The sequence below is a fragment of the Zonotrichia leucophrys genome, chromosome 3 (genome assembly GCF_028769735.1).
Source record: "Zonotrichia leucophrys gambelii isolate GWCS_2022_RI chromosome 3, RI_Zleu_2.0, whole genome shotgun sequence".
NCBI lineage: Eukaryota > Metazoa > Chordata > Aves > Passeriformes > Passerellidae > Zonotrichia > Zonotrichia leucophrys.
Window position 1 is genome coordinate 95157256 of NC_088172.1, and position 27344 is coordinate 95184599.

The 27344-nt window shown below is 36.7% G+C and overlaps 1 protein-coding gene across 29 annotated transcripts in view; it reads right to left on the reverse strand.

The window, feature by feature from the left end:
• The window catches only part of NRXN1 (neurexin 1), a 681984-nt gene that overhangs the window by 391787 nt on the left and 262853 nt on the right, over nucleotides 1-27344 (reverse strand). For all 29 annotated transcript variants that reach the window (XM_064709393.1, XM_064709392.1, XM_064709389.1 and 26 more), the window contains 3 exons: nucleotides 18262-18700; nucleotides 8408-8791; nucleotides 540-743 (listed from right to left, as the gene is read on the reverse strand). In XM_064709393.1, coding sequence (XP_064565463.1) covers nucleotides 540-743; nucleotides 8408-8791; nucleotides 18262-18700 — 1027 coding nt within the window. The remainder of the gene's footprint in view (nucleotides 1-539; nucleotides 744-8407; nucleotides 8792-18261; nucleotides 18701-27344) is intronic.

The following is a 27344-nucleotide window of genomic DNA, read 5'->3' on the forward strand; positions in this document are numbered from 1 at the left end:
ACACCTAAAAAAAGGAGAACAAGAAATCAATCAGTGGGAATATCTAACTGCAACATTTTCAGTGTTAAAACCAGAAAGTCTTCGATATATTTGCATGTCATAGATTAATTGGCGGAGGTAAAACTGAGCCGACCTATATATACATATATGTTGTTTCTTCTTGCACATTGAAATTGTGAAATTACTATTCTGAAGAAATTGGGAAGGGAGACCAATCTTCCACAATCAAAAAAACCAATTTAACCAAAAATTACCACTGATTAACTTGTCCTCTTTTTTTAGAATACACAACAGTACAAAAATATTGTGATGGGTAATGTTAAGACTAAATAAAGAATACAAAAACACAAAAGAGAACAAAAATAAATTGTAATAATGGCTGTGTATTTGTGTACATATGCAAATGCCAAATTGATATGTGCTTATATATCATCTCAGTTTACTTTTAATGTTAAAACAGGCTGTTTCATAAATGTTTGCAAGCAAAAAGAAAAAAATGTAAAGAAAATGTTAATTTCTTGGAGGGAAGAGGTTGTTACCTAGGTTGACCGTTAGCTTAACTCGTCCTGCATCCAGCTCTAAGCGAAGGGTATCTGCAGATTCCCTGGAAGTCGTGGCCATTAAAATGCCATAAGCTCTCTGGGACCTGAACCTTAAAGAAACATCTTCGGCCTCTGTGTGCATCACCACAGGAAGCTGGATTTTCATAAACATACTCCCATCATAGCTTAAAATTGTGGCCTCTGGAAACACAAAAGAGAAAACCAGTTGTTAAAGAATTATGCTCTGTCTACTGAAACTCCTTAAAAGTAAGATGGTAAACGTATATTCAGTCAGCATGACAGAAAATATCTACATATTACTTTTCATTATTTTTACTGGGGGACACAAGGGAAGTCAGGTTTGGAGTTTTTGTTAGGGTTTGTTTTGATTTGTTTTGGTTTTAAGAGGCGTATCTTGATACTTGTTAAACAAAATTGTACTTTAATGACCCTGCCAGTCACATGTGCACCTTCAACAAGATCAGTAAAATCACCTGGAAGGCAATGCTTGAAAGATCAGACCTGTACTGCTCAAAATAGGTCAAATAAGCAAAAGATATTCAATTAACCCTAACAGCATAAAAAAAGCCCATGCCTGTCACTCTCCTAGAAAAACACCTTAGAATGCTTAATGTATAAAACTATGAACATTGCTACAACCATGGGTTGCAATTGTCACACAGTGAGCAAAAATCCTCCTGAAATGCATGTCTGTCCCCGGCACAGTTTGGATGGTTGTTCCACAACTACAAAAACCATGGTTTGAACTCAAAAATGCTTATTATGAACGCTACGACAGCCTCAGCAAGAGGATTGAGACTGGAATTGGCATATTGAGGGTAACATCTTAAAACCCCCAAGACAAGGGAAGAACTGTCACTTTGAGACATTCCAGGAAACCCTCCTGGCCAGAGGCTCTGGCACCGAGCAGTCACAGTCTGTTAGACCCCAGAGCAACCAGTCACAAGCTTTCTTTTTCCAGCTTCCAGGCTGGTAATGAGAAAGGTAGCAAAGAAACTGCATTTCTGCTCACAGGGAGGCACTGCAGTTCCTAGAAAGCAAAGGAAACATTCCTGAAATGTATTAGTTAAGTCCTTTTTGGCAGGACAGTCAAACATTGTGGCCAAAGAACACCTATGGGAAGCTTCTCTATGCCTCAATTTGCTTCGTTGTAATGGAGGCACTTATCTAAAAGTTTATTGTGATGTCAGCATGCAATAATATTTTCAATGACTAATACTACTGATGCTATGTTAAAGTAAATATCTCAACTGTGTTTGTCAAAGTTGTTCCCAGAGCACATCTTGCATGCTGCTAAGGGCAGATAAGCTCCTCAAGACTTCCAGCCTACACGATCCATGGAAGGACAAAACGTTCTGCTAATTCTGTGAGAGACAAAAATGATAGATGATATTTTCACTAAAATAATCAAAAAATGTCTTGGGTTGGAGGAATCTTAAAGATTATCCAGTTCCACCCATATCCCCTGCCATGGGCAGGGACACTTCCCACTAGACCAGGTTGCTCCAAGCTCCATCCAACCTGGCCTTGAACACTTCCAAGGATGGGGCATCCACAGCTTCTCTGGGCAACCTTCTCCTTTGTAAAGAATTTTAAATTCCCCCAATACAAATTTGGGGTAAATAGTCTGATGTTGGGGAAAAAAAGTAGTTACTGAGACCGCTGTAAAAGTCCCTAGATGTAACAGGTTATAAGAATGCATTTACAGGTTTGATGAATGCTGACTATGCAGGTACTTGTGCTTTCCCCATATTTTAAATCTAAAATTGTTCAGTGAAGTAGATTAAATACTTAACTTGCAACAATTTGAAAAGTGATTTCAAGCCAAAGAGTTTTCAGTGGAAGGTGATTTGCTTTTTGATGGTTTGGGGTTTTTATTTGTTAGTTTGAGGATTGAGCTTTTCTGGGTTTCCTTATTTATTAGTTTTTTCAGGGAAGTCATGAAGAGGGGCTTTCAATTGTTTCCTACATCTAGCTGTCTAGTCTCTGCATAAAAATCTCCCAAGATTTTTATCAAGGTAAACATAATTTGGGTAAAGAATTCCAGGAAAAAACCCTAAAGTTCCATACTAACATAGCAGAAAATAAAAGATATATTGAATTTTCTATAAAAATAAACCCCATTAATAGTACTCAGGGTTTTCATATGCAGAGCAAACCAGACATTCATCAATGCTAGAGTTCTATTGCTAACAAATTATCTTAAGATAATGTAAAAAAGAGAGCTGTCAGAATCAGCATTGCTACTTTTTGCCAACTTCCCTTTAATTATTCGAGTTGTTTTGTTTTGAAAATTGCAGATAAAGGAGAGAAAGATCTTAATTGGAGACTTAATTTGAGATGGCCTGTGAGTAACACCATGGTGAGCAGACCAATTGTGATTAGATACTTAATCCTCCTAAGCCATACTGTGCCAGCATTTTGGGAACAGATGTTCCAAGAACTGACCAAAGATGCTGAACAGAAGATCAAATAACTTAAAAGCTCTGGGCCATGAGGAAGCCCCCTCATGTCAACTAGCTCCTTTTAATATGTCAATATGCCCTTTCCAAGGCACAGGCTTTCTAAATATGAAAGTGTATTGGGGAAGGGAAAAAGAGGAAGAAAAAAAACAAACCAAAAAACCCCACAAAATCCTCTCCAAACTACCAAAAAAAAAAAAAGCCAAAAATAACCCCAAAAAACCCAAGCAAAACCAAAGCCAGAAACAAAAGAAATCAAAAATGCAAAGGCAAATGGAAAACAACAAAAAAAATCAAAAACAAACACAAAACCAACGCCCAAAAACCCCAAATAACAAACAAAGCAGAACCAAGTACAAAACCGGCAGGAATGGATTGCTAATTTACAAGGTCTGGTCAGTAAGAAGGTGACCTGAATGACAAGAGGCATCAGTTACAAAAACCTTGAAGGAATAATTCAGCTAAAAATAGGTATTAATTTTTTTTCTTTTTTGCTTTGGACCAACTAATTCAAGAAGCTGTCTCATCATTACATGAAATCCACATCGCTAAATATTCTCACATAAGTGTTGGCAGAATGTCTTTTTTCTCTTGTTCAGCTTTCTCTTAATTATTAGATCAAAAGGTAACACACTAAAGGTTTAGCTCAGGATGTGTTATTCATTTAAAGAAATAAGGAAGAGAGTAATAGCTTCACAACCACTTCACTGTTGGAATCATAGTGCTGAAAAGAAAAAAACAGGTGAAAATCCTTAAAAAATAATCACTAACAATTTTTTATTTTTGTGGTGGCAGTAGATAAGTGCATGCAGTAGAGTTATTAAGGAATATATGGCATTACACAGAATAGAGATTCATATAAAAATGTTTTATACATTCATCCTTGGACAGTTTTATAAACCTGACAATTGAAATTTTTCCTGCTCCTGTGATAAAAACCAGCCAACAAAACACACAAATGAACCAAACTCCAAAGCAATCCTCAATGAAAGGTTCAGTTTCCTTCTCAAATTTTTTTTCTTTAATTTGTTTCTTATTAAAACCTTCATGGCTAGATAGTCTTCTTTTCTACATACACACACACACCACCTCAATTATCTCTGTGTCTGAAGCCAAGGATGCACAGATCAGTTCTGACATGAGAGGAGATTCAGGACCTTAATTTCCACTTGAGCTGGAATTACCAAAATTGCTCAAGAGACAGGCACCAACTCTTCTGGAAACTTTCCTGCATCTGCTCCTACCCTCAGAAATGCTGAACTGGATATTTTTAGAGTGAAGTAGAATTTCCTGAATAGATGCCATTCTTCAATTCACAGCTTATTTAAATTAAACTGAAGCAAGTATGGACTAGGCATTTGGATTTCAGGGTTCTTTCTCACAAGTTTTGGAGTCGTTTTAAAAGCCGATTCTTTTTGAGTACCAGTTAAATGCCTATTGCAAATAGTTTAAGAAATAAAACAGGACCTTGTTTCCTCTGGACCCCTTGTGGCGTCTGTGAAGTCCTAAAGAAATAACTATTAATTTTTTCCCGCTTTTTCAGTTTCAGTGTGTCTGCAATAATTTGAGGACTGTATTGCATCCCACAGAGCCATTTTTAAAGCATGAAATCACCCCCTGTGTCTGCTGTCACTAAAATCCCACACAAACTCTGCCCAGAAATGAGAGACTACACAGTCCAGAGTCATGCCAGGATATGTATGAGCAATCCGGATCATCAATAATCAAATATTCAGGTTTGCTCTCTGATCCTGTTTTATTTACCAGTGCAAGTAGAGCAACAATGTCATGTCTTGAAAATGCTCCTTATATGATTTTACTCCTAGAAATTGTGTAAGCATTCAAACATATTGGCTGCTACTGAGTAAGATTGGAACTTTTTGTTCTCTTCCCAGGTGTTTTGTGTTTTCTACATGGCATCTTCTTCAGTCCACCAAGACACAAAGCTGCAGCCTTGGAGGTTTATAGGGAACATTTCCATCAATTTGATATAAACAATTCTATGTATGTGATTATTTATTGGATAATGTGTGAATAGAAGATGAAATTATTCCTCCCAATTCCTACACTGGTATTATTTCAGGACTGAGGTCTTAAGCCACCCTGTAAGTTTGTCACAACTTTAACACACAGGACCAAACAGTTTATTTAAGACAGTGGTGGAATTACTATAATATTTAGAACACCTAATTCTTCATGCCATCTATCCTTACACCACCTCTATTATTCTTAATTTAAAATTTTAAAGCATTCAGGTCTAATACAAGGAATGAAAGCTACATTTCTTTAATGTGTATATATGTATGTAGGGGTCTCTGCATGCACAATATGGACATCTATGCACACTCTACTTTAAACAGATTTTCTCTTCAGAAATGTCACCTTCATAAACCTTTGTTTGCATGCTTACTTTTTCTTATCCCCAATTGAGAATTTTACTATTGTTCCTGGCTATCCAGTCAAAAGAATACACCTGTAAAAGGCTTTGCCAAAAGGCAGTCACTCAGTGATCCACAAAGTAAGAGAAGACACCAAATTATATTGCTGTGACATCTGTCCGTGCATCTGCAAGAGTTTTCATAATCTACTAAAGCCAATCTACAGATTATTCTGATGTTTAACCTTACTGAAATTCAATAATAAAATCAACTATAACTTGCAACAGGATAAAATAGATGTGGATATAAATATACATATGTGTATAATTTTAACTATACACAAATTAAAATAGACCACAGTGGTGTTCAAGTGGTTTTGTGCACTAATGAACTGAAATTATTTCAGGTTCTGTATTGTACACTAAATATCCATGTATGGACATTAACACTCCTATTTAAGGTGAAATAATATGAAAAATAAAATTAAATGGCAATAAAAAGTAACTTTACGCTTTTTTTAACTTAAGAAACCTTAATTACTTAATATGAAATATTGTAGTTGTTTAATCTCCAGTATATTATTCTAAAGGTTTATTTTCTTTATAAATCTGTATTTTTGCTGAAATAAGTGTGTTCCCCTTTTATTTAAATTAGCTTGAACGATTGTGAATGTGCTGCTTATATCACCAAATACAGAAGTTTATCAGTTCCTACACACGGGTAGCAGCTAGAATAACTTTGTGTGGTAGGATGCCAGCACGCCGCTTTCAGAATCCCAAAAGCTATAATCTTATTAATGCATGACCACTTGGGATATGAATATTACTGAGAAGACAGCTCCTTTCAGTGCAGCTCCCTCTGGAGAGGGAAACCCAAGAGCAGGAAATGATCTCATGGTGCTGAAGTGCCACACATTTCTGTTGGACAAGAACCAAATATTGCTGTGGAGGAGCCAACACCACCACTCCAGTACCACCATTCCCACCAGGGGAATGCACTGGGAAAAAAAAGCCTTAAGCCGGACAATGCTTGAAAATAAGGCATGGGAAATAAAAGGCAAAGGTTTCTTTATAAGACATCACACCACCTGTCCAATATGGGAATGGGAATTGCTGCGATGATGCCTGCTTTCTGTTCTTTGCAGGTCTGCGTGTGTTTATGTCTCTGAGGCACATGTTTCCTGGCTTTTCCGTGGAAATAAAACGCAAACCCGTTTTTGGCTGGAGCCCCTGTGTGTAATAGGAGAGTTTGGCCACAGGGTGGTACACCAGCCATGTTTAACCGAGGGATGCAGGGATGGATGCATCAGCAGCTCCCTCATCCCGCCGGGAACAGCAGCCGGGAGAGCTCAGCGCAGCTGGCCATGAGCCAAAGGCATCCACAGCCAGAACAGGAGACAGAGAAACCCCACTGAAGAGTCTGAGAATCTATTTGCAGATGATGATAATATGGATGTGCATATGGTACAGAGGTATCCGTACCACATACATGCACATCTCTACTGATGTACAGCTTAAAACATTCACTGGGGGTTTTGCTTCTCAATTTGCAATGAAACGTTTTTGTTCCATCTCACAAACTAAAAAAATTAATCCAACTAGTTGAAAAGAACTTACATTTTCAATCAATAAACTTAAGGTTTAGATTTCAGCTTGAAGACAAATACAAAGAAAATACTGTGTCAACTATGAGATGAAAAAATAAAACTCCTAGCACTGAAACACTTTCTATTCCAATAAGAATAAAAATAAAAACCTAAAAAACTAAATACATTTATTTTTATCGTTTACCTCCTTAAATTGAAATTATTCATTGGTACACTGCAGTTTTAAACAAATTACCGGGTTTTCTGTCTATTAACTAACCTCAACATCTGCCTTCCTTGACACCATTCACCTTTTCAATTAAATAAATGGAGTTTGTCAATTTCAGTGTTACCTTTACTAGGTAAGAGGAATACTCAGATTTTGGGCAACTTCAGACAGTTTCCTAGGGTACTTGTATATTTTTGAAAAGAGATAAGTAAAAAATATTAATTTCTACTGACTCTTCTGCTTTAACTCATGGGTGAAGTTCTGGCCATGGATTTAGGGGATTTTGTGGAATTCAAAAGTAAATTTATTTATATGCAAATATATTGAAATAAATAGGCAGAGAACAAGACCTCAGTTTGGAAATAGAATGTGAAAATTTAGCTGATGCCTTAAGATTTTAGCCTTCATATTTTTCAAATCCTGTGTTTCATTACTGCATAACTCTAAACTTCATATAACCTAACTCTAAACTTCATGCTAACTAACTACTCTTCACACTTTGGCCAGACAAAACAATTCCTCTGGGCCTGGAACCCCAGGACACCCTCCAGCCTCAGGCCCTGGAAAGTATAAACAAAAGTGAATTGAGGGGCTGCAAACTGGGGGGATATGACTTCATTACCTGAAGTTGCAATTGGAGGATTAACCCTTGAGATGTAAATGGACAAAACTTATATCTGTCTGAAAAACTTGTGACCATCTTGGGTGTAGCCTCTGGGGGGCTCTTACCCTGCCCAAGGTGTAGCTATTTAAGGTCTTTAACACATACGCACTTTATTATCTTAGCTTTGGCTAGCCTCTGTTCCAGATAGCCACTCCAAGGCATCATAGCAATGCAGTAATATTTAAAATTGCTTTCACAAAGCTTTTCAGAGCTCAGCAATGTATGATGAGACATAAAAGGAGGCATTTTCTAGGAGATATTCAGCAGTACTGACTCTGTCATAGCCACCTAATTCTTCTTCATGCACCTTAGAGACTCCCTCAAGATCTTTCCTCCAGAATTACTGCTTTGGGTCTAGAGCAGGGCTCCACCTCACATCAAGAGAAATCAAGGATTGTTTCTTTGCCTCAGGACAGTTAATGATCATTTACCATTTTTAATCACTGTACAGGATTTTATTTATTTTATGGCTGTGCTTGTTTTTCAATAGATAAAAGTAGAAGTGCAGTCATCTCACAGAACCTACCTCTTTCACACGATCTGCCAAGGTACCCCGTGCCAGAGCAATCACACACATATCTGTTCCACCCATCCCTGCACACACCATTGTTTTTACAGGGGTTGCTAAGGCAAGGCTTTGCAGTTTCTCTGGAGCATGAGGGTTTTACTCCAGCTGTGCTTTGAATTTCAGCCATCTGTCTAATATCTTTGCTTTGACCATCAATAAATAAATCTCGAATGCAGCCAACGTATCCATAATTGAGGAGTGCTGTCCACACTTCTGTTGGGAAGACCAGGCCTGCTTTATTTTCTGGTAAGCCTCCAAGATACAAGTCATCATCCAAGTCAAGGATTTCACTTTCCCCTGGTGCGGTGTATGGAGTACGTAACGTGTTCACAGATATCGTCCCTGGAAAGACAATGAAATGGGTGATTTTCACATATTTGATTTTGGTGCTGCTGTTTTTACTCAATCATCTACATGTCACATTAGCTCCTGGCAAACAGCTGTAAGGGAAGCAGAGTTATTTTGCTTGTACAGCTATAGAATCATAGATATACTTCAGTATTTCAATTGCAATGTAGTCAGGAAGTTAATGATCTAAAAATCCTTTACGCACAACACTGCATGAGCACAATATGAAATATCCCAGCCAAAAGCCCCTTACCAATCTCCTTGGTACAGGAGAAATGCAGTTCATAGGTATTCTCAGAAACATCCTCTTGGTGCAACAACAACAACAAAAATATCGTCACTATCTCGTATGTATTTCAGAACCTTTAGGCTAGGGTTGCGTTGATGGGTTGCAACCTGGGAGGCAAACCTGAGTCTATGGTATGGGCCAAAAGACACAGTACTTTAAAAAATACTTTCACCACTTCCAGTGGGCTTTGGATAGGATGTTTTTTTTCTTTAAATGTAGAAGGAAAACGCTCTCATCAGCTGCCAGGCAGGCAACCATTAAGAAGGAAATGATGTGGTCCTGAAGGGAAAATCAATGCCTCTGACACTTATCTCCAAATGTGTGCAAATTACAATGAGAGGAAGAGAAGACGTATACAGACCTTCAGGAAACCAGAAATATATTTTCCATTTTAGTCTAAAAAGTTAATTAAAAAAAAAAAAAATTGAACCTAAAATAGAGTTCTTTTTATGAAGTGTCTGAACAGAGAAATTTAATCATCAGCAAAGAACCTTTTTTTGGTTGTACTTTGTTTAAAATAATGAGGTATGCAACACCTACAATTTGAATAAGAAGAAAAATAAATTTAGTACATACAGTCACAGAGCATACTTATGCCAAGCAATTTTAACTTTATTTCTAAGTAAAAATCACTTGGCAAAAAAATCTTCAAGTAGATCTTCACAGAAGTGATTCCTTATCACTATGTGGGTACAAAAGCAAACAAAATATAAATCAAAATATTATATAGGTCACACAATTATTCTAATGATCAGTCATACACTGCAACACTGTTATCTGCTGGGCATAACATTAAAAGTGTTTTAGTGGTGACAAGACTCTGAAGAATTGCGTTCACCATGATGAATTTAGCACACATATATATACAAAGTGAACATGATTCACCATCTCCACTGTTAGCCTGAAACACATTCCAGAAGATAACACCAAAAATGCTTCCACTGTGGTAGGAGTTGAGCATAAGAAGAAATTCACACTTTACACAGCATACATACTAAAATGTGAGTTTTAAGCAAACAAAGGCGGGTCAGAAAAAGATCATTCTCTTACTTGGGTAGAGCCTAAAATTTAGGCTTCTCTTTTAGTAATGGACTCCAGTGGAAGCTATATTGTTTCTGTTCTCTTGTTGGTTCAGTAGGTTGACTTCAACAACATGACAGAATTAACATCTAAGGAATTTGGATTGTTAGTAAAAGCTGCTTGGGGTAAAGGTCTCAGGAGGTCCAACACTCATGTGAGATTTGAGAGATGGATTTTAGAAGGGCTGGATACAACAAACAGTCTTCCTACTATCAGAAGAGAACTAGCAAAATAAAAAGTCTTGCATAGCATTTTAGCCTCTTCATAAGCATTTTTGAAGAGGGAGGATGTGGTCAGTTTTCCCTTTTATCTAAGTGTTTTGTGTGCCAGTTGAATAATCCCTTAGATACAAAAGTGAACTTCCAAGAAAGTATGTAAGAAATATGCATGCTGAAAAAAGATACTTTTTCTTCCAAACTTCCATCTGTCTAAAACAGATAAGAGATTAGGGTTTGCTAACTCTAAAAATGATTGTTGCTTCTCAGCTTCTAGAAGCAGAACTTGGCACTTACATAGAATGCTTGCTATAGGTTTGACCCTTAGGCATGCAAGCATAAACATTTTGAGATTTGATTAATCAGCTGAGTCAAACAAGGACACCTGTGAATGACCTGTCAAACCAAGAGGGACTTTTCAAAGAGCATCCTAGGGTATCAGGAAGGATGGCTAACAGCCAACAGATCTTTTTGTCTCTAAAAAACATTTGAGAGACTGTAAATATAAATTGTACTTGTCCTCACAGTGTTTTTTTACTGCTATTGTTGCTTGCTGCCATCTGTTGATGCACAGGCTAATTTAGGAGCAAACACTCTAAACCCATGTTCAGGCAGCACCCACTTGTGCACCCACACACGTTAACTCAGCTGCAGCCTCCAACAGCAAGCTCCAACATGTGAACAGTGCTGCTTTCTGCTGGACAAAAACAGCCACATTTTCAACACATCAACAAAGAATCCCAAAAAACTCCTTTTCTATTAAATAATAAAAATCTACTATGTCTTGATTACCTTCAGCTCACAGAAAAAAGATAAATCTCCGCTAGTGTAGCTGCTGCTCTGTGTTCCAAGTGGAAGCTTTGCAAGCACAGAAGGCTTAGGAAGGTGAATGATAAGAGAAACTGGTGGCTGTGAATTACAGTAAAGTGATAGATTGAAGCAGGAAATTTTTCTTTGTGTCACAAAGGATTACCCTGAAGAGAGCTTAAGTATTATTTTGAATAGATGTCAACAGCTTCTTAAAAAAATGAACTTTTTACCTTCCCAGGTAAAAGACATGAAACCCCATAAAATACTCTGTGTGAGAAGTCCTCTGAAACTTTATCTGAAAGCTTGCAATTATGGCATTTAATACCTATGGGTAGAAAAACATGACAGGCAACCACAGAGCCATCACTGCTGATGATATCCAAATTACTTTCATGTATCTCTGACAGACAAAATACACTTCACTCACTAATTGCTTTGTAAACACAGATGAAAAAAGGAAAATCCAAGTAAAATAAGGGAACATAAAGATATTCCAAAATACAGAAAAAAATACAGAGCTTTTTAAGTATCCTACAACAAAATGCAGAACTCAAGTTCACAGAACGTTTGCCTACAGAAAAACAATGGTTCCATCAGCACCTTTGGATTCACAGTGCACCCAGACCTGAGACAGGTGGTAGCACAGGCCGTTTCATCTTGGTGAGGATTTGACTGGGGTGAGGGTGCATTTTTTTGTAGTTTTGCTAGTTTATGGCAAGCGTTTGAGGTGTTTTTTTCCCCTCTGGTTTGTTTGGTGTTTGTTTTTCCTTGTTTTATTTTTTTTTGTTGTTGTTGTTTTGGCTTTTCTTGTTGGTTTGTTTTTCTAAGTCTGTTATCTTTCTTGAGGGAAACTTTCCAAGTTTTACTGAAAACATCTCAAACTGGACCTCATAATCATGGGAGAAGGTGCCACAGAAATTAGGGACTCTGATGCACACCTCCTTTCATAGACTTCAATTCTACTTTCTCTGGGAATTACAGGCAGATTAAAAGGAATTGTTTTGATGAATAACCAGTGTGCTTCAATCCATTCAGTTGTTTCTGCCTATGAATGTGAAGGCCCATCATTTTACAGAGAGGAAAAAAGGGAAGCTAAGGGAGCATGCAAATGTCTTATGAGATCAGCACAAAAAGGGTTAATAAATTTCCTTGTAGAAATACTAAAATGTCATTCTCAAGACAGAACTGTCAAATTTCACAGGAGGAAAGAATGGGACATTTGTTATTTGGGCTATGCCCAAATAAGGAATTGTGGGCATGGCCAAAGTCACATGGTTATGTGGGTTGGGATATGCCCAAATAAGGAAATATGGGTGTGACCAAAATTCCAAATATGGAAATGTGGGTGTGACCAAATTCCAAATAAGGAAATGTGGGTGTGGCTGAATTCCAAATAAGGAAATGTGGATGTGGCTGAATTCCAAATAAGGAACCATGGGGGCAGCTATGTCCAAAAAAAAGGAAACATGGGCAGGGCTATGCCCAAATAAGGAAATGTGGGCATAGCTGAATTCCAAATAAGGAAATATGGGCGTGGCTAAATTTCAAATAAGGTCATGTGGGTGCAGCTATGCCCAAATAAGGAAATGTGGGCATGGCTGAATTCCAAATATGGTCATGTGGGCATTTTTTTAACCTGATCATTAACCTAGAGACAACAAATTTTATGAGGTAGCAGCAGATTCAGAAGAGCATTCAAGAGGGAGAGAAAACTAAAACTTCACATTTTAACAGCTCTAGAGTAAGAACCACCCTTAAACTTCCCTCTTTTCATAACAACACTCAGAACCAGATAAGTAGTGATATCACTTTGAAAAGAGCCATAATGCCTTCCAGGAAACAAGCAGCCTCCATTCAGAATTTTCTAAGAATCAAAGTAGGAAATATTCTGATAGAAATACAAAAATTAAGAAAGCAATGGAAGAATGCTGACAGCATGTGGTTTGTCCTGCCTGAAAGAAGTAAAAAGGACTGACGAAGACAAGAAGGTGTGGGGTGACTTATTTAGTCTGGGAATTCATGATCTGTCTTCAGATTCTAAAAGCAAGTAGCATTTCTTATTTCCAGAAATTGCATATAAATTTAAGTGTCCTGTAATGACTTATAGCTGCTTTGATTCTGCAGCATTTCACCTGAGAACACAGTGCAATTTAACATTCAGAAACTTGTTTCTGCATTGGAACATCACTTCTGGAAAAATTCATGAAGTTTGAACCATAATGAAGTTATGATTTTCAGCAAGAATTATTGACTTAAAGGGTTACTGATTAGTGACAAGTCCTTCAAAGGATGAGTCATCAATATAAATCAATAAGAGCACACATGTGAGATAAAAAAAAAATTATTGATTACAAGAAGCCTATCATGCCACTTAGCTGAGTGTGCAAATTTTGGTAAGTTTTATCTTGGACTCCGAGAAAGATGCAGATCAGCCAAGAAAGCTGCAGATCATTGAAAGAATATTCCTTAAAATGCAGTATAAACCCATCCTCCCAAGTATGAAAACTATTAACATCTGTTGAAATAGGAACATGTAAATCTGGCTGTTGTTAGAAGGTTAAAAAGATGTGGGAAGGAATATGTAGAAGAGTACATGTGAGGAAAAAAAGAACCTGCAACAACACCACATGTAATAGACTCACAAAGCACTACTTACAGTGAGATGTTGATTATAGTTAAGCTCTAATTACATACTCCAGAAATCATTTCTGGTGTTCAAGCTGAAACTAACTTTAGTTCAAAATTTCAGTGACTCAGCCCTTAAATGCTACCTACCTATGAATAGATGCTGATACATTGTGCTTTATGCTGCCCTGCACAACTGGAGGTTGACAAGAAGAGTAAGTTTCCTCCCTGAATTCACTATGTAATGGTGGTTTCCAAAGGATGAATGGTGGTTCAGCAAAAAAAAAAATTGAAAATTGCATGATTATCCTTGCATATGGCAAACAGTTTAAAAAAAAAAGAATTAAAGAATACTTAAGTTTCAGAAAACTGTTATTAAACCTTTTCCTACTGTGTTACAAGAAACACAATGAGCAAAGACCTTTACAGCCGCTTCATGGCTGCTTTTTTTTCACTTGGGTTTGTGGGTTTTTCCCTAATTCTTTTTTTCTGCAGAGTTTGCAGTACTGTTAAGAGCAGAACAGGCAAACATTTCCCTTAGGTATGACTTAATGAGCCTCTCCAATCATATTCATTATCTCAGCAATTTAATTTTTCCTAAAACTGTGTATAAGAAACAAAATCACATTTCTAAATCTCATCTCTCTCCTGATCAGTTAAATATGAAGATTTTAAGTGCAGCTACTGCAACTGTTCTGATCTCTCTGCTTACCTGGCATGGCCTATTTTAGTCTTTTTTTGTGCCTGTGAAAAACATCTGCTTATTAAGAAACATTGAAAAATCAGAGCACAGTATTAATTCCAAATACATCCTCTGTGCTAAAACACAATAAAATAGCTGTGATGAGGACTGTGACTGCAGCATGCAGCCCATTGACAAGGCAGGACACATAAAAGGCAGCTATAAAACTCTGAAATTCAGGATGTACAGCTCAAGAGTACTGGGGGGGAACTCAGGACACAGCAATTGGCAGCACTGCTGCACACCTAGCAAGAAGGATGGACCAGGGGAGAATATCTTATGAATATTTCTCTTTACCTAACTCTTAAATGTTAACTAAATATGGTTTCAGGAACTCTGTCCTACATAGCAATGATCTTTTTTAGGTAAGAAAGCGCTCAGACTAAGTCATACAGGAAACAGAATGGGATTCTAGGGTGAAAACAAGAATAACAGGTCAAAGCTTTCAGCAAAAGGAAATTAAAAGGCACAGTATCTTCCCTCTTCCCTGTATCTCTCAAAATCTGAGTGGACTGACAGAATTACTAGTGGATGGGGCCTGGATAATTACAATTTAAAAATGTGTTCACATTCTCCCTCCCTCCTCTACCACAGTCCCACACAAGCCAAGGCAAAGTCAGTAGTTTGGAGTGGATGCTTACTGCGACTGAGAGACTGGAGGAGAGCAAAGAATGAGAAATAAATCTAGTACTTGCTGATCCAGCAAATATGAAAGTCAAGGAAATTAGCAAAGCTCCTTGAGAAATGTCACAATATTCTCCTGTAGGAGAGAACCACTCTGCGTTGGATTTGAAGTCTAGGAGCAAAAGGTTGCAAGACACCAAACTTAATTTAAAGAAAAAAAAAATCACAGTCTATTTGAGCTACTTATTCATTAACTGAAGAATATCTTCCTTAATGCTTGGTAGCTAGGGAAATATGCTGTCAATGGCAACAAGAATGTCTCAGAAAAGCAAATTTTTTTTCTATAAAAGTCATATTCATTCAGTTATATAAAAATTCCAGGAAGGAAGGTAAGCTAGTGAAAAGAAATCCTATTCATGGGACTTTTAGTATGTTTGGTCTGGGCTAGAGAAAAGAAACTGAAAAGCATCCTGAAATAGTAAAGTGAATTTTATTCTTTATGGGTAAAACACACCAACAATGTGTAATGTGACCACGAGGTGGAGGGGGATGAGATACTCAAGACAGTGAGGAGGGCACACAGCAAACTCACTGCCCTGGACTTCAGGAGAGCAGACTTTGGCCTCTTCAAGGCACTACTCAGTGGAGCCCAATGGCAAAGAGCCCTGGAGGGCAGAGGGCCCAGGGATGCTGGCTGGTGTTCAAGGATCACTTTCTCCAAGATCAGGCACGATGCATCCCGACATGGAGGCAATGGGGCAAAAATGCCAGCAGGCCTCCATGGATGGATGAGAAGATGCTGAGCAAACTCAGAGCAAAAAAACAGCTATCAGAAGGTGGAAATGAGGACAGGTGGCTTTGGTGGAATGTGGTAAAATTGTACAGGGTGATAAGGATAATGTTAGGGAAGTCAGGGCCCAGTCAGAATTCAGTGTGCCCCCTGCAACACCCCTTCTTCCTATTTCTTTCTATTTCCCTCTATATCACATTTACTGTTACATAAAATCCATATTTTTTACTTTGGCACATGGTGTCATTGTCACCTTAATTCAGGTAGAGGCATCTCTCTAATAATTTTAATAGCCAGATCTTACCATCATTAAGACAAACGAAAGCATTGCCAGTGTAATTGGTACTTCTCCTACCATAAACTATTATTGACTGCATTAGAGTAACGGGAAAATTTTGATTCTATTTCAGATTGCAGTTAAAATTCAATTTACCAATCCATAAGCCTGCATATTTTTATTCAGTATTCATGGTAATAGTTCAGTGTTTCAGAGTTAATAGGTATTATGATTAGTTTTCAACAGTGATGGGGGAGTTGCATAAATTTCACCTATCTCAGTCATAGGTAAATCATCAGATGGATTAATTTGATTATTTATAATGCTACTTAAAAAATAATACGCAATCCTGATCACCAGGCAGGTTTTGCTTCATGAAATTACTCTAAATTCTTGCTGATGTCCATTAACAGTTTTAAAGAATTAAAGTATGCCCTAAACTCTCTCAACGGCCCTTGTGAGTCGTGTGTTTTGTGAAGCAATGAAAAGGCAGAATTTACCTTCAAATGTAAACAATTGCTGTGCATTTATTTCATTCCTTTATAGATCTGTTGGCTTTGGATGTAAGAATAAACTTTGCTTTCAGCAGTCCCACGGGCATGATTATTACAGGATTTACTGCCTCATATGAATCACTGAAACAGCACTTAAGAATAAAGTCTGAAATGAAAACTGTAGTATAAATAATATAACTGCTGGATGTTCAATTCCAATTGAGGATTTTGAAAAGTCATGTTTTGTTGTTTAGTAAGGCTTTTTTCTTTTTTTTTTTTCTTTTTTGTTTGGTTGGGTTTTGTTTTTTCTTGTTTGGTAGATTTATTTAAACTCAAGAAATCTAAATTAGCTACTGACATAAGAAAAGCCAGGTCTGTACCATTAGAATTTGAAGCTGCACTGCCCAGGAATCAAATAATTATTTTTCATAATCATAGTGCAGGTGGATTTCAGCATGGATTTGACTGAAATCTTCAATTTGAACTTGCACCTAAGATTTGCTTTATCTGAAATCTGACTTGTGTTAAATCATAAAATGATACCTTTTTGGGGGATAAGGTTTCATAAAGAAATTATAAATGCAAGCTATAGAAAGGTAGTCACAAGCAGGAAGAAAGTGTGGGAAATCCCACAAAATCCAAAAGAAGTGTAGTTGAATTTTTCAACACTCAAATTTAGAGCCTACATAAATTTCAGGTTGAATACTGATATTAATAAGAAAATCTTCAGGACTGAATTACAGACTCAGTATATTCCCTGTCCCCTTCCTCCCCAAATCCTGGCAAGAAGTACAGGAAAGTCACTGTAGAAGAGAGCTGTCCTTAAATTGATTTATATTGATTATTTGTTTAAGACAAGATATATACTCCAGATGAGAAGAGCTGATACACATTGATGATTTCACTGGATAAATGCACTTTAAGCCATATTACATTTCAGTTGCATGAGGGAGAGTTCATTAATTCTTTATTTTTACCACTTCTCAATGAGATCACCTTTTTGAGTAAACTACTCCAGAAAATGGATCACCCTGATAGAATGAGGCAAGTCAATTATTTCCTTTTCTGCTGACATGTGTTGTTAGTCATTAATTAGAATATTATTTAAGTACACTGAGATCTGCTGACATGATTGGAAGATGTGTTGTTTCTGTAGGCCAGCTATTCCCCTTGTTGGAGATCATTGTCAGTAATTCATTTTTTGCTTTATTTTCATTCTTCAAACTTGCCACTTCAGCTATTTGATGTAAGCAAGCACAGAGGGAGATTACTGTTGTTTTTTTAAGAACACAACACTCTTACTTGCAAGATTAAGTACTTGATTGTCCAATAATGTAAATAAAGATATTGTACTCGGCAAATTACCGTATTTTGGCACCTGAAAGTAATGACTTCTAATAGTTTCCTTATTTTTCAGATGATGCCCAACTCTAATTGCAGCAACATCAACATGTACCCAGTATTCTCTCAGATACAGCAGGAAAAAAGCTATTCTGAATGCAGACAAAAGGAACTTACCTGACCGCCCATCCCGCTGAAAATCCACGTGGTACCATTCACCATCATTCACCTTCTTCTGCAAGGCTTTTATTTTTATAGTACCTGATCCCATGTCTAACAGCAGGTAGAGGTGGCCATCAAGCATCTCAATGGCAAAAAAATCGACCTTCACCATCTGTGGATGTTTGGCATCTTTTTGGTGCCTTGGTTTCCCATGACTGAAAAGAATGAGGCCATTTGGCTCAGTTGTACGAAAGTCAAATGATATTGAGCCTGTTTTCTTGGCATTCCACTTTGGCAGAGAGATGAAAGACTCTGGTGTTTCAAATGTGATTGGATCTAAGGTTGCAACATTCTCACATTTAAATGCTACAACCCCATGAATCTTCATTTTAGGATCCCCTTGCTTGGCAAGTCGAGACAGCTCCAACCTGACATCATTATTTTTATATACAACCTGCAAGCAAAGCAGAGAAGTTACTCAGAGAAACCTGAGCATTTTAACCAAAGAGACACAATCTTGAATAGGCACATTATTTAGAGGATAATGGTGATGATATATGAATATGATAATTTACATACAAACAAGATGAAATAACTATTTTCATTGACTAATGATTTAATAATTGTTTTCATTAAACCAAACAAAGTTGCTCTAAAAATATCCCTGGAGTTAATTCCAACAATCTGAAAGAATCTACACATAATTTATACTATGAGTTGCAAATTAGCTTGTGTGGCCTTGATTACTTAAAAGCCTTTTCTGCACAGCCATTCTGCTATTATAAAGAAGTGTGAGATTTCATTTTCCTCTAAACCCTTTGTCACTGTCTTAACGCTTCTCTTCATGTACAGAAAATATACCAAGGTCAGACACTTCCTAATTTAACATCTTTTCAGTTTGTCCTTGGGGCTGAGGAGTAGTAACATTCATGGAATTCATCAGGCTGTATAAGATAGGCAAACCAATAGCATAACAGATCAAAACCAGGAAAACCTTTGAGCCTGTTCTATTTGACAAAAAACAAGAAAAAAAAAAAAAAAACAAGTCACTTACTTCCTCTGACTTTTCTGATAAAAATGAAACACAATATTAGTTTTAAATCCAATTGATGTCTGCAGCAAATATTCTTGCTTGAAATCACATTTTAGCTTGGTCCAAGAAGCCTATCACGATGCAACCTCTTCCCAGGGTTCTAGTGTTTATTAGTGTTCTCTCAAATTGCTGCTCTTTCTGTTATTCATAATACAAGAGCTGCTGAAATGAGGTCCCCAATACCAAAGGTGCACACAAGTGTTTTGTCAATGCTTTTAATTGTGCAATAAATTATACACCCAAGCTAAAATACCACTGAAGGGCTGAATATAAAACCATAGTGACAGGAGCTAAAACTTTCTTCTCTGTTTCTAAGGTTAAGCCCTAAATTAAAAAGCAATTTGGATAAAAAGCAACAGCTCAGCAAAAGCAAGCACTTTGTGCTGAGGCTTCTTCATCTACAGATCTGCACCATTCAGGGCTGGATCACATCTGGCCCTGATCCAGTGTTCCAACTATGCAGCGTAGTTTGGAGCTGTTCAGGGATCCATCACTGGGACTTTATGACCCTGTTGGGGGTTAGAAAGTGCTTTCTAAATACTTAGGATAGAGCTTCTGGATTAATTTCCTCTGAGATCTAGTTTGAACACACATGAAGCCCACTCTGACACCCTGTAAGGGAACACACAGTGGATAAACTGCAGAGTTGTGCTTCTGTTAGAAATAAAGGCACTAGCACTTACACAATCTAAGATGACATACCCCACGAGCGATAACTGATATTGAAAAATGTTTAAAACTAAAAGAAAAGGAAATGATTGATAGAGTGACATTTTTCAGTAAGAATTGTGTTCATTCCAATTATATCATTATCCACAATGCAAATTTCATCATAAGACTTGTCAGAATTAGTCTACTATAATAAAACATATCCTAAACGTTAATAAATAAGCCTATTTCTTCATTTTATTTCATAGTTGAGTACAAGTAGTGCTGCTCCCATGAGAGCTGTTCCTCCAAAGACAACACATAAACCTCACAGTGGATTGCTGACAGCAGAAATGCTACTCTGCTACAGAGACAGATAATGTGTTCTTCAACTGAAGACATCACAAGCGAATAGAATTGGACGAAAATGTAATATTAGATAGTAAGTCTTCACATTTCCATTTACCAAATACATCCACAATCTCTAAGACTTCACAGACTGTACAAAGGAGTTTAAATCAGTACTGGACAATAAGCACATGCAAGTGAACCCCTTGGGGTGGCTTTCTGTCTTTAGGATGAGGAGGAAGAAGCAGCCAGGAGCCTTGGAGGTTACTTGGAGATATTTGGTCTCATAAAGCATTGAACACTTTCTATAGCAAGGAGATTTTGGATAGCTCCTGCTTCATTTGAAGAAGTTACAGGGGCAACCTTTCTGAATTAGACCAAAAAGAATTAAACACTACCAGAGGATGCAATAAATCCAAAAGGAACAAATCGTCTCTTAGAACTAAATCCTGCTTGATGACAACGGAAGTAAATAGGGCAACAAAAAACATGAGAAGATCATCCTGAATTGATAACTGAACAACAGTAGATTCCAGAACAAGGTGAATAAATACAAAAAGAATTTACTGTTTATGGACAAGTCAAACTGTCCAACCTTAATGAAACTTGTTAACTGAATATTAAATTCGAAATTGATAGATATTTTAAAAAGCTCAGCAGACTAAAACTAGGTTTTCCTTGAAGTCTAAAACACCTTACTATGATCTGAAGCAATCTGCCAACTCAAATAATAATTTCTAATAAATATGGTTTAAAAACATAATGGACAAGCTGAAATGGTTTTCTCAATAACTTGTCACCAGCTCATTAATTAACTTAATATATAATGTATGAGGGAAACATTGCCAGAACACTTCAGTAACAGTGACAAATATTGTCAATTTTATGCCACCAATATTAAAACATTCTTGGAATCTCTAAATATTTTAAGTGAGAATTTTGTGCTTCCCTATTCCACAACTGCGACTTTGTAGCTACTGAGAAGAAAATGACTGCATTTTATTGCATACGTTGAGGGGAAACTTGAATAAAGCCTATGTCTATGTTTTAGAGTGCATATGTTCTAAGTTTTAGAATGTGCTTATGTTCATTTACTCTTTCTAAATGGAAAATTTTGAACTGAATTATCATGGCTAACTAGTAATAAACCAGGAATATACGAACCATAACTGAAAAGACCTGTAAACTATTAACTGAACACATCTTGCATTTGGGAGCCTGTTTCCTGGTGTTATGCTGAGATTCTTACCCCTCTCCCTATCCATGATAAATGTACTCAGCCATCAATGAAGCACAGCAAAGGGAGAAAAGCAGTACGTTCACAGAAATTAGTTGTCATTAAATTTTGGGAAAACCACTGAAGAGTAAGGAATAATTCTGAGACTAATATCTGCTTTATAACTCATGAAGGTACATGCTTCAGAAACAACAGCCTCTAGGGTACAAATAGCTTACTGATTTATCCATTGGTTTTGCCTTTTAATTTTTCTCTTGATTCTGCGTACATAAGGACAAACATATTTTTAAGAGGTCTTATATTATCTGCTATTTCCATCTGAGGCACGCAGCCCACAATGTTAACTCAGTACATTCTCCCTCCTTTAGAGACAAGGATCCACAATCAGTCAAGTGAAGGGAATTGGCAAAGGAGAAATATTGGAGTCACAATCCCCTTCACTCCCACACAACCCACCAGTCACTATGCTGGCATCCACTGGGTTGGTGCCACCATCGTGTTTTTTGAAGAATCCTGTTTGCTCAGGATTTCTCTCCTGGGAAGCTCAGAAACCTCAGGGAAAAATGAAAACATTAATTATCTGATTTGCTTCTCCTGTGTTTTGCTGCTTTGGAATGTGTTTGGACATTTTTTACCAACAGGTCATTGTTTAATTGTTTTTATGTGAATTGTTTTAATTTAATGACCAATCACCATCAGCTGTGTTGGACTCTCTCTTCAAAGTCACAAGTTTTCATTATCATTCTTTGTAGCCTTCTGTCTGCATCCTTTCTCTATTCTTTAGTATAGTTTAGTAAAACATTCTTTAATAAAATATAAAATAATAAATTAGCCTTCTAAGAACATGAAGTCAGATCCATCATTTTCCTCCCTTCATCCGAGGGCCTCCAAAAATACCACAGGTTGGCCCTGGGTTTTATCTTGCTCTTGCACTTTCATACTGAGCAGCAATCTAAAATTCCTGTATGTGAAACTGTCAGCCCTCAGGGAATTGTATCATGTCATTAAGAGCACCTTGAATTTGCCTTGTGTTCACTCTGTTCTTTACTGCTAACATCAAGTAAGTTTCAAGATGTCAGTCTTTAAAACATATAATTACCTCATTCTTGGAAACTGCAAAAGGTCACCTGAACTCCCAAGAAAAACAGAGCAGTTAGCAATTCCCCGTATAATTTGCAACCAAGCTATCCAAAGTGAGGAATAAATTTATGTCTTAAGAGAGACAGGACAGAACATTTTACAATCAAGATAACGGGCTTCCTTTGCTACCACCTAGGCCACACGCTGGGTAACTTGCAATATCACAGAGCTGGATTTATTTGTAAAGACACAGCCTTGAGACAGCAATTATTACTTAAAGCTCAGCACTCTCTTTAATGTGGTCTGTAGTCATGGAGCACAACCTAAATTAATTCATGCTTCCCAAAGATATATCATGTATAGCCTTTTTTTTTTTGCAAGTTGGGACACTACTATGCAATGAACTCCAGAATAGTAAAAAGGTGTAAATCTATGAATGACCCTGAGAAAAGGTGAAGGAAAAGAGAAGGAATTTTTACTAGGAATGTATCCTAAGTCTGTAACTGTTCAATTAATAAATGTATAAGTCAAGAAAATTTTAAAAATTAAAAAAAAAATCCTGAAGAACTCTATCAGTTCTTTCTATTGACCCTATTATCCCATGACATTCAGAATGATGAAAGGTGTGAAAAATTTCAGATTACAACACTATTTTCAATTCAAAATGCAGCCCTTCCCACATCAAATATTATGAATGAAGAAAAGGCATTATTACAAAATGATGCCTTACATGTTTCAAAATACTGACCACCTCTCCCAACAACGGCTTTTCTATCACTGTGCTTTAAAATACTTTAAATTATTATGAAGCATTTATTTCAAATTAACTTACATTCTTAAAACCAAAGATAATCCTCAAGAAGCTGATCACATCACCTGATTTGCAGCATCTAGGTTTCCTTGAGAACCAGAGGAAACCCAGGATTTCAGAGCACCTACCATTATGATCTTGCTGCAAAGGAATTGTCTATTTACTTAACTGAGAGATGAGGTAAAATACTTTTCTAAATCCAATTTGAATAAATGGATGAACCCTGTATCAAAACCTAAAAATTGGATTATACAAATTTTTGTTACCATAAAACACTACTTTCATATTGTCATATTGCTGTGAAACCTGGATCACCTGATGCATGTAATGGCAGTTAATTCTTCAAAATGGAAATTAATATCACCCAAAATGGCTCAGGTAGGTGCTGCCAACATACAGATTTCCCCTGAAAAGTGGTCTCAGCAGGAGGGAACTTGCTGATGTCAGAAACTATAACAATGGGACTTGCAATAAGGGAAACCTGAGGCAATTTTTTATCAGACACTAGAATTTCCATGGTTGTTGAGACCTACCTGGTGCACACAGCATCACATTCCCCAGAAATCCAACTGCGAAACTGACCACTAACAGTCATCATGCATTTTTTTAGCACTTGCTCTATGGCTTTGAGCTAATCTGGGAACATCAGGTTCTCACAGGAGGATTGCCATTTTGCTAATATGCCTCCATGCATTTTCAAGCGCCAAAATTAAAATATCAAAGAACACAAATTACAGATTATTTACACAAAACTTAAGGAGCCCAAGTTCAAATGTTTGCAATGACGTGCATTTTTGAACACAATGTGAAAGCACACAACATTAATGACAACAGCTATTTAAGCCTTTACATCATAAACCAGCTTTGTTTTCTGAACATAGAGAAGAAATTAAGGAGCATATTGAATGCTCCAAGGGAATAAATTTTTCTTCCTCAAGTGAAATAGTTTTTCATTCTCCTGAGGTCAACATTTGTTATCTTTAAATGCAAATGTTGCGGTCATGAGGCATTTAGAAAGGGGGTCACTGAGCAGCAAAATAAAATCCAGGTATCTCTAGAGTCTTACTAAGTGGGAGGTAAACCTAAGGACAACAGGATAGGGTTCCATGGTTAGGATACATAAACAGTTGAAGAAAACAATAGCATGTGTATTTCGTTGCATTATTTTAAATCAATTAATATGGTCTGGGAAACTGCTCTGGAAGATTAAGCTCAAAACAACCCTTGACTTAATTGATCAAATAAACAAAAAAAAAATCCCAGAAAAGTACTACAATGCAGCAAATTCCTTGGAGTATATATCTGTGATTTTCACATTCTGCTGTTTCTTCTTCCTGTCTAGTCTGAGCATCCAAAACCACAGAGTGCAAACAGATCACATTCAAACTTTTGAAAACTATTAAATGGGCTTGTGCAAGGCAAACATTATTTATACAGTATGATGATTTTTTTTTTTTTTTTGTTCTGCTTTTTGTTGCACTGTTCATAGCTTTATATATAACAAGCAGATTTTTAAAATCAGACCTTCTCTCCACAGACTACTTTTGACCTAAGGTAAAAAGAAGAAAACCATTATAATGACTCTTAGGAGGTCTGTTAGGAGGTCAGAACCAGTAATCCAGGAATTTGGGTTTAACCTGCACCTAAATGCCTCAGAGAGAACTTAATTTCTCCTTGCTTCTCTGTAAATTGAATAAATAATTTTCTCACAGGACAGCAAGAAGACTGAAGTTTACATTACAGCACAAAATCAAGTGAAACTTCATCCAAAATCAGACACATTTACACACACATTTCCTACAGGGTGTGAATCCCCCATTTTCTTTTTAAGGAAAACAGGTATGATTTCCATTGATTTCCATGAAACCCATTCTGTTCAAAAGCTGCACAAAATAAAAGCTGAACTTGAGCAATACATGTCTCAGGGTGAACACATAAGCATAGAATCCTATGATAATCCCTGATAATGCACTTGGCAAGTGCTTTAATGCCATACTACATGGCTAACTAAAGACAACAAATTAGTGATGTTTGTTGTTTCTGTAACTAAGCTACATGAATGTTTTCCCCTTCCTTAAAATCACAGGATATATTGCACATCAGGCACTTGGAAAACTTCTGTTTACACAAAGCAGGCATTCTTAAGGTACACAAATTTATACTCTATTTAAACTGCTAATTATCTTATCCCTGCAAATTCTAGGAAGGAAAATGGGCACCAAAAAAAGACTGAAATTACCATAACCGTAGGGATTTTCCCTATGATTTCAACAGCACACCTATACTTCTACTGTGGATTGAAAATCATCACTCTCCTACCCTCAAATAATGATGTAAAAAGAATAGGGGGAAAAAAAAAATCAAACCAAACCAGAAAAACATAAACCCAAAAGAATTCCCACAATTCAGTTCAAAGTAGGTATATTAATTACTCTAAGGCAACAAAAAATTGTTAATGGATATATATACACATGTATAAACAAAACCAGTACTGACAGAAACAAAGTTATAGGCACACTGTGAGTGTGAATTTAGATTCCCTGTGCAGTATGGGCAAAGCCATCTCAGTTCAGTGCATTTCACCTATTTGCAGAATTAATACAGTCATGACAGCTCATCTTCTAGGCCAACTAGTCTTTTCTGTTGGAGTTTTCAATGTGGATCCCAGAACTGCTTGTTTCTTTTCTCTCCTCCTTTGACTGCCTGAATAGAGACATTTTAAGGGGATGCCAGAAAATGCCTTTTTATGTTCCGAGTTACTGAAATATCATTTAACATGATATATTGGCAGAACTTAGGAAAAAAAGAAAATCAACATTTTTTTTTTCTAATAACATTGATAATGGGATTGTTATGTTTTTCACCCTGCTGTGGACACAAGTCTTTTGAAGATCTTTTTTCTCCTCTTCAATAGACTATTTTGCTATTCTTTGTATGTCCTGCTGTCTGCTGCCAGACTGCTAAATGTTTCTGACTGTGGTTGCTATGCTTTCTGTTTTTAAGAAATGGGTTCAAGTTTCCTTTCCTTTCTTCCTTTCTTTCTTTTTTTTTATTTTTTTATTTTTTGCTTCCCATGGCAAGGACTCATAGAAATTTCTTGGCAACAGCTAAGTTGCAGAGTTTAGGGACAAGTTGGTCCCACAAAAGCTCTATTGGCTCCTTAATAAAGATAAAGCCTTTACCAAGACATAAGTCATGAAATAAAAAGAAGAAAAACACAGGAACCACCAAAAGGAAAACAAATTGTATTATTTAAGGCAAAAGCAGCTTTGCATTAATATACTTTATAAATTCTAAGAAAGAAAACAAATTAAATGCTACCTCTAATGACTGGGAAAAGGAAAAGGCTGTAGGAGACTCAGTTGTTATGCTGGATTTCAGGTTTTTTTCCTCTTCTTTCTTTCACAGTGCAGTAAATGTTACCAAAGACTAATTCTGCAGCAAAGTCAGAAATGTGCTGGTTTTCCTCTTTCTCCATTAACCATTCTTACTCAAGATCAAATAAAAGAACTCTTTAAGGAGTACAAGAAAGAGGGGCTGTAAAGCAGAACACCATCACTACCATTTGTAACATTCAACGATTTCTTTAGCATAATATTCATTATCTGCTAGAAATTCCCTATCTTTAGCACTTAAAACTTGAAATTCAAGGTCATAAAATACAGAGGCAAATAATGGAAAAACAAAAAGATCATATATATGCAAAAATTTTCTAAGGAACAGCTCAACTCAAGTGCATTTGAAGGCAACATCATAGATGTACATAAAATCTGAGTTACTTTTCATTAGGGTAGGAGTCAAATAAGTTAAAAATGGAAGTTGTTACAAAAAGAGAAAAATAATGAGTCTTAAATTAAAATCTAAAATGAGCTCAACACAAT